The sequence below is a fragment of the Cryptotermes secundus genome, unplaced genomic scaffold (genome assembly GCF_002891405.2).
Source record: "Cryptotermes secundus unplaced genomic scaffold, Csec_1.0 scaffold79, whole genome shotgun sequence".
In the NCBI taxonomy this organism is placed as follows: Eukaryota; Metazoa; Arthropoda; class Insecta; order Blattodea; family Kalotermitidae; genus Cryptotermes; species Cryptotermes secundus.
The window spans coordinates 1,535,808-1,547,993 of NW_019741974.1; the positions used below are offsets into that span (position 1 = coordinate 1,535,808).

The 12,186-nt window shown below is 44.0% G+C and overlaps 1 protein-coding gene across 1 annotated transcript in view; it reads right to left on the minus strand.

The window, feature by feature from the left end:
* Window positions 1-12,186, minus strand: part of LOC111872793 ((11Z)-hexadec-11-enoyl-CoA conjugase) — a 63,733-nt gene that overhangs the window by 14,364 nt on the left and 37,183 nt on the right. The window contains exon 2 of the mRNA XM_023866969.2: window positions 2,539-2,825. Within this exon, the coding sequence (XP_023722737.1) occupies window positions 2,539-2,812 (274 nt within the window). The 5' untranslated portion in view covers window positions 2,813-2,825. The remainder of the gene's footprint in view (window positions 1-2,538; window positions 2,826-12,186) is intronic.

Consider the following 12,186-nt stretch of genomic DNA (forward strand, 5'->3'; position numbering starts at 1 on the left):
ATTTTCAATACCAAAGTTAATTTAGTGGCATATGTTGCTCTAATTACATCACATGCCTACCAGTACTAATGAAACTGCTTTGAATTGCCAGGTAGTTGTGATTTCGTAAAATAAATTTATTAAAAGTTTGTTGTTTTTGTGTAATTTACGTTGTTGTTCTGGCGCGTTTATGGTTGGCAATGTAACAACGAAGCTGGTGTTAAGTTGTTAAGTATAGTCGTGGGTAGGGGCCCAAATTCTCAAACTGCTCCTGGGCTCCCAAACCGTTGCTATATTCGTGTCTAAATTTATTCTAAAACCCCTGGATATAATTGTCCCTGCTTTCAGACATGCAGACAAAAAGCCTCCACTAACTCTTACATGCAGTGGCGGTGCCCGCGGATCACAGATTCTGGAAAGAGAACTTAGAGGCTACCAGTGTATAAAAAATGTGCCCTTAGATTATAATCTTAGCTGTCCCTCCAGCCGCACTTCGGCCCTGGGGTGGACTCAGCCTCTAAGAGAAATGAGCACCAGGAATCTTCCTGGGGGTAAAGGGCGTTCGGCGATTAAGACTGAAAACCTCACCACCATCTGTGAGCCTATTGTCTAGAAAATTTGGGAGCCTCGACGTTTCACAACCCTATGGGCCTCCACGGCCTCTTACAAAAATATTTTTACTTGTTTTTTCTCTTTTTGTGTAAGTTTAATTCTGAATTACAAACATAAGAAATTACGCGGGGTATGAGGTAGGGTGTGCCGGTCACGGTAGCCGAGCGGTCTAAGGCATGCACTGTTTTCGCTCGCTCGGAAGCCGGGATCGTGGGTTCGAATCCCACTCAGAGCAACTGCACCTGCAGTTACGGACAGTGAGCACCATAATCTCTTGGTTGAAAATAAGAATTTACGTACATACACAGAAGGACAGCTACAGAGTGGGATATATAATTTCCCTTCTAATACTACGGTAAATATAGTGAAGAAATGGACTTCAGAGTGACGTAGGGCTTCCTACGTATCGCATTCGAAAAGTGGTGAATTTCTTGGAGGTGCATGAAGTGGAAGAATCCTAAGCACATCCGGTCGGAAGGCCCCAAGACCGCTCCGTCCGTAATTATTCAAACAATGGTAATTAATGTAAAAATAAAAGGTAAAGGTATCCCTGTAACAGGCCGTGAGATGTTGAGGATCCCACATTTTCTAAACAATCAGCTCACAGATGTTCTTGAGGTTGTCAGCCTTACGCTTCGGCCGCCCTTTACCCCAGAAATATTCCTGGCATTGAATTGAATTGAAAAAATCCAGCTCATCTGGATTCGATCCCGCGACCTTCCGNCTCTTTTCTGTTAGAAGCTGAGTCGACCCCAGGGCTTAGTGCAGCTAGAAAGATTAGGTAAATTGAAAAAATCCAGCTCATCTGGATTCGATCCCGCGACCTTCCGGCTTGTAGCATAGTCGATAATTAATGTAGGAAATCATAATAATGATCAGAATGAGAAATACAGTCGTTTCCACTCTGAATATCTCTGCTCTTCTGACGGTAAATTCTGTAATTATTGAATTGAACTTCTTGTTTCTAGGGTTATGGATTCCAGTCTGTATAATTCTTCAATATGCCAAAGCTTATTTTCTATATCCCGAATGTTCATTGCCATGTTGTCAGGAGCGTATCACTGGTCCCTAACCTGAGCTGGATGGATACGTCCCACTGCTCCCTACCTTACTTTTAACTACGATTTTCTTACACTTTCATCTGCATTTGGGGATACATGGTAGCGTAGTTGGTTGAGGGGCTATGCTACAAGCCGGAAGGTCGCGGGTTCAACTCCCGATGAAGTCATTGGATTTTTTTCAATTGACCTAATCCTTCCAGCCGCACTATGGCCTTGGGATCAGCCTCTAACAGAAATGAGTACCAGTAATTAATTAATTAAGTAATTTTCCTGGGGAGTAAAGCTCGGCCGGAGCGTAAGGTTGACAACCTTACCACCATTTTTGAGCCGATTGTCTAGAAAATGTGGGACCCTCGACATCTCACAACACTATGGGCCTTCACGACCTGTTATTGGGATAGCTTTACTTACTTTTACATCTGAATTTAGGTCTGTTGTGTCGTCCCTTCAGGTTTTCCGACAAAATTTTACACTGATTCGTCATCTCTGCATGCTACATGACCCATCCTTTCGATCCACCTTTGACCACATTCTACTAATGAAAGCGTTGTCCCTGTGCTTAACGAATTAAGCACTACGCCATGAAGGGGTATAGGGGAGTGGATGTATAGATCCACGTTTCTTGACCTCGGCACTAGCTGGAGATGAGTGGTCAGCTCCATGCCCCTGTAGCTTTACTCCCGGGGAAAAAAACTCCGTTGCCCATTGGATAGGAGGATGGCTGGGCCCAAGGGCCGGTCTGAACGGCGTGGAAAGTGAAAATTCTTGACCTTGAAATCCGACCCCTCGGTCGTCGAGCCCGCAGCCAGTCGCTATACCGATTACACTATCCTGGCTCCTTACTTTCTAGTAAAGATATTATTGAACGGTAACTGATCGTACTTACTCCAAATATTTGTCTGATATTTCGCAGCTGTAAATGCTAGGTAAATTCCGTAAAGAGTGAATACGTGCAAGTACAGGAAGGCGATGACGTTGCGCCAGCGAATTTTCAGGTTGTACTGCTTCCCTGGTTCATCCTTGTGCTCAGCTTGCACCTTCTGAAGCCCCGACCTTGGGCGGGCTGCCGATGCTGACTTCTGACTCTTGGACTGGTACACGACGGAGTCCTGTGTCGTCTCCAGGAAAAGGGCTGATGCTGTTGTTAGATTCGGCGCCATTGCAAACACCCCCCTGAAAACAGAAAGACGTGCACTACTTAATTAACAGAGCGGTAGAAGTTGACTGATTTGCTGGAAGCTGTGTCAGAATGTTTACGCACGAAAAAAAAATATGGTACTTCAATGGAAGAACCACGTTATATGTACACGTAAATTAGTGATAGACGGCAAAAGAGTAGAAGAGATCAACTGTTAATTATTTTGATTTTAATGAATCATACTGCCTGAGACATGATATTGTGTCATTTAAACCCATTGCTAGGCAACGACCGCAAAACAAATAATCATACAGCGGCCGCTATCAGGCAACTGCCAGTAAGCAGCAACAGAGGAATGGTGTTTTCTTTGTGGTCCGCGCCTATGGTTGCGCACTCAAAAATTTGGTACAGTAAAAGAGGAACGGTGTTTTATACGAGATTCGTGCCAAAATATTATAAGCAGGATAAGTCTAGAGTTCAGTCAGCTGAGTTGGGTTAGTTGATTGCTGAATGACTGAGTTCAGTCATTCAGTCGAGAGTTGCTGCAGCTGGAGCCGAGGACAGTTCGGAAATCCCCAGGAAGGGGATCGTCCTCCGTTGGAAGCCGCTACCAAACAACGGTAGTGAAGACGTGGCTGTGGACATTGCTGTGTGTGTAAAAGTGAAATATAAAGTGTAGTCACGTGCTGTGTATAAAAGAGTCCAGTAAAACCAAATACCAACGCAAACTCCTTATAGTCACTCAATCACGTGACAATATAAATATTAACTAATTAACTAGTGTGGAGAGATACGAAGGACACTGAGACAATGACCTTACAAATTAAAAAGTAAAAAGCTAAAGTTGTCCCTGTGCTTAACTAACTAAACACTACGCCATAAAGGCATATGGAGGAGTGGATGTATAATTCCATATTTTCTTGACCTCGGCACTAGCTGGAGGTGAGCGGTCAGTTTCACGCCCCTGCCACTTTAACCCCGGGGAAAGAGTCCCGGTTACCCATTGGATATGAGGCTGGGTAGACGCCAGAGCCTGGACAATGTGGTGAAGAGAAAATTTTTGACCATACCGGGCCTCGAACTCCGATCCCTCCAACGTCCAGCCCGTAGCCAGTCGCTATACCGACTGAGCTATTCCGGCTCCTATTTACAGAATCATTCTGGTTTTAATTCTTTCGTCTTCTTTTTTAAGTTCCTACTGACTTTCTCAAATCTTTGGTTTCTGTCATATTTTCAAATGATTTATGCACTTATTTCTTCCAATTTATTATATTTTTTATCTTGTCTCTAGAAATGGACATATGCCTGCTCTCTTATAGTATTTTCCCTGTATTTGATTTAGAGCAACTATCATCATCATCAGTAATCTGTCAGACGACGGGTCCAGAGTCTCTTCCAAAACAATTCCTCCACTTAATGCGATCTAGAGCTTTCTCCTTCAAATGACAGTATCCTCTTCTGTCCCCAAGGTCATCCAGCATCTTCTTACGTCTTCTTGTCACTTCTAGCCGCCCCTCTATCTTTCCTTCAATAACTTCTTTTAGAAGGCAGTTTCTGCGTAAAACATGACCAATCCAATTAGCCTTCCGTTTTCTTATTTCGTGGATCTAAAATATTTTGTCCACATATATGACTTTTCTCTCGTACGAAGCTTTTTCTTTTAGGAAACTTCACACGAATTAGCATTGTCATTACATTTCGGGAGAGCGGAAGCATATAAGTATGTGCATGTTCCCACACTGTGTTCCATGTAAACTCGGTCCTCATTTGTACCTCACCAAACAAAATGAAAGTAGGCTGCAACCATGGAGACAATCTTGCAGATGACCAGTTCCAAACTTTACAGTCATGCTTTCTTTGAGAAATATAAACATTACTCGTGCATAGAATGATTTATCACTTGTTCCATTTCCGCTGAACGATTCTTTTGCTAACAACTGATTGTTCGTCTTCGCCTTCCCCCCCAATTATTTCGTGTCTTCTGAGTGAATGAACCTCGGGTAAGAGGCGGGCTTCCAGCTGTCGCTGCAACCAGCTGTACATTAGTCATGCGATCGGGTGAAGACAACCGGAGAACCGGATATTTTGCACGTTGCTTTGTTGAAGTAGCACATCTTCCTTCAGTTTTACCCACTTTCTTATATAAAATGAGGAGTAATTGAGTGTTATCCCGAAGAATTACATCTATTGTCATGTAATGCCAACGTTTCGAAGAAATATGTCTCCTCCATCTTCAATGTCGAAAAATAAGCGGAGCTCTGTTTGCCATCTACTTTCGTGCTGGTTTCTTGCTCAGCTTCTTCTATCCTGAAGATGGAGACAACATATTCCTCCGTAATGTCGCTTGATTTTCAGAGGACTTCACAGCGTTCTTTCATAACCACCGCATTGAAAACTTAAAATCCTACACAGGTATAGCTGTGTCTACTTCTATACTCTTCTCCGAGTATAAGTAGAATGATAAAGTCAAGGAAGATGAGGTGGGCAGGTCATGTAGAACGAATGGAGGAGACGAGTAATGAGTATAGGATATTGGTGGGAAAGCCAGAAGGAGAGACACAGCAGGGAAAACTAAGGCGTAGGTGGGTGGACAATATTAGAATGGATCTTAGAGAGATAGGATGGGATGTTATGGACTGGATAAATCTGGCTCAGGATAGGGACCAGTGGAGGGCTCTTGTGAACACGGTGATGAACCTTCGGGTTCCATAAAATGCTGGGAAATTCTTGAGTAGCTGCAGAATTGGCGGCTCCTCCAGAAGGGCTAAGCTCCATGAATAAGTAAGTATATTTTGAGGGGAAAATGTAGAGGGGCCCAAAAAATATAAACATAGTTTAATAGACGTTTCCAAAGTTGAACCTCAACGTAATTCAGGGCGTGTATTGTGATATTCTATCAAATATGAATGACAGGACAGCCCAAGAAAACGTGGACGAAAAGGTGTGTATGCATTTTTGGGCCCCTCTATATAAATTCGAAATATTTTAAAAAGAAATGCTCAGATAAATATTTGGACATAAGGAGGATAAAGTGCCGGTCACGGTAGCCGAGCGGTCTAAGGCATGCACTGTCTTCGCTCGCTCGGAAGCCGGGATCGTGGCTTCGAATCCCACTGAGGGTATGGATGTTTGTGTGCGTTTTTCTGTGTTTGTCTACAGGTAGAGCCCTTGCGACGAGCTGATCACTCGCCCAAGGAGTCCTACCGTCTGTGTAAGATCTAGAAAAACCGAAGTGAACGGAGTTCATGGAGGTAGGCCTAGGCCCACTGGGGCTGTAGTGCCAAGAGAAAAAAAGGAGGATAAAGTAGATGCACAAATTAAGACGCCATGCCACAATCACATGATGCATACGGAGCATCTGCTGTTAAGACAAAGCTTAGTGAAGGCTAGTAGACTAATATATGAAGGAATTGTACTACTGTGGAGAAAGCAAGGAATAGGTGCCTTCTGAGAACTGACTCCGTGTCGTCTAGTAGACGTTGGCAAACATATGATGAATATGCTGCATCCACCGACAAGGTAACCTGAATATGGACGAATTACATTCCCCGAAACACATTTAAGTGCCAGTCAGACTCTGTGGCATCATATCTCAGTCGACTTGTCTGCATAGTCCTCGCCTCCAGGCTTTCAAATCTCATACAGGGTTTGGTGGAAACCCGTCTGGAAAAATATTAATATTTAAGAGCGAGGATCATAGAATATATTTTTGGCAAAGGGAATATGGGATAGGAAGTGGACGGAATTGACTGTGTCAATCAGCGGACTTTGGTATTAACGGAACTGAACTTCCTTGTTCCGCTGCAACGGTCAATAATATTACGAGTGTCTGTCTTATTACTGACTCCATTGAGCTGAGCCCTTCCGGAGGAGCCGCCAATTCTGCAGCTACTCAAGAATTTCCCAGCATTTTATGGAACCCGAAGGTTCATCACCGTGTTCACAAGAGCCGTCCACTAGTCCCTATCCTGAGCCAGATTTATCCAGTCCATACCATCCCATCGTATCTCTCTAAGATCCAATCTAATATTGTCCACCCACCTACGTCTTCCCTGTGGTCTCTTTCCTTCTGTTTTTCCCACCAGTATCCTATACACATTCCTCGTCTCCCCCATTCGTGCTACATGACCTGCCCACCTCATCTTCCTTGACTTGATCATTCTAATTATGCTTGGAGAAGAGTACAAGTTATGAAGCTCCTCATTATGCGGTTTTTTCCAGCCTCCTGTGATTTCATCTCTCGTTGGTCCAAATATTCTCCTCAACACACTGTTCTCAAACACCCTCAGTCTATGTTCCTCCTTTAATGTGAGAGACCAGGTTTCGCACCCATACAGAACCGCAGACAAAATTTTAGTCTTGTATAATCTATTTTTTCTATTTTATTATCTTGTCGATATATGTCCTCTAATTAATGACTAAACTTTAACCTGTTTTCGAAAATGGAAAGAACTCCGTAATTTGTAATTCTTATACCTTATGATGGGCCGTGCCATAGATCAAGCGGTTAGTCGCTGGCTTCCCACCGCGGCGGCCCGGGTTCGATCCCGGGGTCTGGTCAAGTGGGATTTGTGGCAGACAAAGTGGCGCTGGGGAGGGTTTTCTCCGAATAGTTCGGTTTCCCCTGCCAATCTTCATCGCACCAAATTCTCCATCATCATAATCACCCGGGACAGGTATAATAGGCTAATCAGTGGCCGCCGTGCCGAGTGGACCCAGTTGGACTCCACCCACCACTAAGCAAAAAAAACTTGTGTCCTGGGTTGAAAATTCAGCGTTTTAAAACAGTGGCAACGGGACTAGAGCCTGACTCATAAGTACTCTCTTCTCCTTAGAAACTTTCATACAGTGACTAGAACGGAAAATTATCCGTTTGGTGTTCCGTCGCTTTCTACTGCTGTAACAAAGTGGCACGCGAACCAACTCCGTTTCTGTTGACCCGGTTCAGAACAAGTTTCTTTGAGCGTAGTCGCCCCGGCGAAGGTTGGGACCTTGTAGCGTTCAGCGTTCCGTATTCCCACAGCGACATCCAACTATGTTGAATCTACGTGTCACTTTATATGGGTGCGGAACGTGACGCTTCCCTGGGAGAAGAATAAGAGACTGAGGAAATGATAAGAATAATATTGAATACCTCTACCTACTATAATTATATTTATAAATAAAGCTGATAAGATTGACAAGACGTACAGAAAGCATGGACGAAATATTAAGAGTATATCGTGACGGAATGCTATCCATTGCTAGGCAACGGATCGGTAAACATATTCTCGCGGCAATGAATACACAGGCAGCAGTATAAGAACTGCCGTTTCTATGCAACAGCCGGTAAACACCTTCCCCCTTAAGCGCGTGAAAACAATAGGGATTCCATTGCTATAACAATACGCGCTGAGATTGGTTGTTAGGCAATTGCGCGGTAACATGTCTCTACCATAATATAAGAGGTTTTCAATGCGGTCCGTGTTGCGGCTATATGACGAGAGCTGTGAGCTCTAGGATTGTAGAGAATTAGAGCTAGGAGCTGCGAACCAAGAATTTTGGATAGAGAATTGGAATTGGGAGTTCAGAAGTTTTAAGAGATTTGTTGAAGAAGAACTAGAAACCAACCTGTGAAGAACTGACGTGTGATTTGAAGACGTTACTTTGATACAGGCACAGTAATCTTGAGAACGTTACAATTGCTTGTAATTGCGACTTGTGGGTATCCAATAAACCCAGTCACCAAATCTAGAACCCACAATTACTGTCACGCTAATCCCCCACACGTGACAATATTATTTCCAAACTTCAGGCTTGCAAACATTGCGAGGAATGTCCTGCTAACTATCAGAAGCTGAGATAATATTAAGTGAATAATAGAAACGAGTATTTGGAATGTAAGTCTTGAGGTTTTCACGGCGATGACTATGAAGAAAGTCGTCTTCTGGGTTTAGGCGCCGTGTATTCTTCGTTTTGGCCGACGTTTCGGAGGAACGTATCGCCTCCATCTTCAGAGTATTTGGAACATTATACGAGCATGTGTCGCCTTGATTATGCAACTTGCGGATGGCAGACGGGGCTGGTTAGTTGCAGGCTTACTTGATGACGGAGTTGGAGTTAAGGTTTCCATAATGACGCAGTACTTGAAGGCAGGAAGAGCAGGACGAAGAGCCAAGAGTGTTATTAACACACCTGTTCTAACCAAACACAGGGAATAAACCAATGTCATGTATTTTTTTTATTGCTAGTGGGGTGGGACTAAGTCCCTTGTACTGCGGCCACTTCTGGCCTATTGTACCAGCCCCAGATGATAGGTGAGGGTGATTGTGGAGCAATTGGTGGAATGAAGATTGGCAGGGGAAACCGAAGTACTCGGAGAAAACCTGCCCCAGCGCCACTTTGCCCACCACAAATCCCACTTGACCAGACACGGGATCGAACCCGGGCCGCCGCGGAGAGAAGCTAGCGACTAACCGCTTGAGCTATGGCGCGGCCCAATGTCATGTAAGTATGTTTCCGTTCATTAAACACGTTTGAAGTTCTACATTTTTTGATCAAACGCGAAATGTCGCATTTTGGTTCCTTTGTCGTTTACTTGACTAACCAGGATTCCTTTTACTCTCAGGGGATGATTTTTATGGTAAATAAAAAGACGAAAAGCGTCATTTCCCCTTTTTCTTGAGTGCTTCCAGTTATCCTATCTACGTTATCCCTTCTCGTACTCCTTAACTTTATTTTTGTCTCGTTTTCAGATTCGCTCCTTCAGTAGCTTAATTAATTCATTGTAACTGTGATGTTTTTGGGTTCTCCTTTCACGTTTTTGTGCCTGCTGTAGGTAGAATTATTTTGGGGGTTTTTTATCTTTCGTTCTTTCTGTACTTGTATGGCCACAAATTTTATTACATTCCGCTGCGTATTGTCTGCTCTTTCTGTCTTGAGTTTCTTACTTCGAAGCAAGAATTCCCCACTTAATTTTCCATTTTTTTTTCCTTGGTACTACAGCCCCAGTGGGCCTAGGCCTACCTCCATGAACTCAGTTCACTTCGGTTTTTCTAGATCTTACACATTCGGTAGGACTCCTTGGGCGGGTGATCAGCTCGTCGCAAGGCCTCTACCTGTAGACAAACACAGAAAAACGCACACAAACATCCATGCCCTGAGTGGGATTCGAACCCACGATCCCGGCTTCCGAGCGAGCGAAGACAGTGCATGCCTTAGACCGCTCAGCTACCGTGACCGGCCCTTAATTTGCCATACTGTCGTGTAATTGGGCGCACCGAATACGTATTACCATAGTCAAGTGATACATATTGGCACTCAAAGCATCGTCTTGCCGGTTTGTCACTAACGTCACTATTGCCCTCTTGTAAAATTCAGTTTAATTTTCTATCATCTTCTCTCTAATTCTCTCAAGTGAGCCGGGATAGCGCAGTCAGTATAGCCGCTGGCTACGGCCTGTTCGACCGAGGGGTCGGAGTTCGAGTCCCGGTAGAGTAAAAGAATTTTCTCTTTTCCAAGTCGTCCAAACCGGCTCTGGGACCCACCAAATGTCCTTTCCAATGGGTACTGGGGGCTCTTTCCCCAGGGGGAAAGCGGCAGGGACTTGAAGCTGACCACTCACCTCCAGCTAGTGCCAAAGTCAAGAACATGTGGATCTATATATCCGCTCCCCCGCACACCATCATGGAGTAGTGCTTAATTAGCTAAGCACAGGGACAATTTTACCTTACCAATTACTTATTCCAACTACCGATCATTTCGTTGGATATTGATGAAATGTGAGTAAAAGACTGTGACGGAAATACATTCGAGGCAACTTATCTTCCTCGGGCAATAGAAAGCCCTAATTACGTATATATTTTTATTGCTAGTGGGGTGGGACTAAGTCCCTTGTACTGCGGCCACTTCTGGCCTATTGTGCAGCCCCAGATGATAGGTGAGGGTGATTGTGGAGCAGTTGGTGGAATGAATACTGGCAGGGGAAACCGAAGTACTCGGAGAAAACCTGCCCCAGTGCCAATTTGTCCCCCATAAATCCCACTTGACCGGGCCGCCGCGGTGAGAAGCTAGCGACTAACTGCTTGAGCTATGGCGCGGCCTTGGTTACGTATCTAAGTAACGGTTTCTCTCTGTTGCGTGAACTCGAAATACGCACAAGGAACTATGAAAACTAAGCTGAGAAGGACAAGCAGGATTAAGTAGGGCCTTTGCAGTGTGACTCTCTGGTGAAATGCATATCACGAAGCCTAATGAATAAAGGGATGTATAGGTTACTAACATCCTTTCCGGTCTGGGATTTCTTTTAACTGACATAGGCTCATGGCATCTTCATGTCCGCCCGTCCTATGCCTTAACCTTTGAATATGCTTGTACTAATGGAGTCTCATGAAATTTGGTACGAATATCGCCCCACTAGGCGCCACCCAATTTTTATATGCGCTGTTCGATATAAGGTTAAGACATTTTGTTTGATAATAAAATTTAATTTCTAAGAAAAAATGCCGCTTTTATTAAGGCCATGTATTTGCACAGTATAGAACTGAAACGCGGGAATGTAGCTTTACATTGACTTTCATAATGAATCTTGGAGTTAAGCATTTGGCATGTTGTGCGAAGATAAATCTTAAACGTACCTAGAAGTTCTACATAAACAATTTATATGTTAACAGTTATAAAGGTGGCAAAGTTGCGAAGTGTACAGACAGTGTCTGAAGAACTTAAGGTAAATGGAATCTATTGACCTTACCTATTTACTTACTCATGGAGCTGAGCCCTTCTGGACGAGCTGCCAATTCTGCAGCTACTCAAGAATTTCCCAGCATTTTATGGAACCCGAAGGTTCATTACCGTGTTCACAAGAGCCCTCCACTGATCCTTATCCTGAGCCAGATCAATCCAATCAATACCATTCAATCCTTTCTAAGATCCATTCTAATATTGTCCACCTACCTACCCCTTGGTCTTCCCAGTGGTCTCCTTCCTTCTGGCTTTCCCAACAATATCCTATACCCATTCCTCGTCTCCCCCATTCGTCCTATATAACCTTCCTGCATCATCCTCCTTGACTTGATCATTCTAATTATTCTTGGAGAAGAGTACAAGTTATGAAGCTCCTCATTATGCAGTTTTCTCCAACCTCCTGTCACTTCAGCTCTCTTCGGTCCAAATATTCTCCTCAACACGCTGTTCTGAAACACACTTAGTCTATGTCCCTCCGTTAATGTCAGATACCAAGTTTCACAACCATACAGAACCACAGGCAAAATTATAGTTTTGTATATTCTAATTTTTGTTTTTGGACAGCAGGCGAGCAGACAAAAGATTCTGGACTGAATGGTAAGCTGTGAATATATTGAATAAGCAGTGGCGGACAGCCGACAAGGGGTGGCCCTCCAGCTTGGGGGTTGGGCGTGG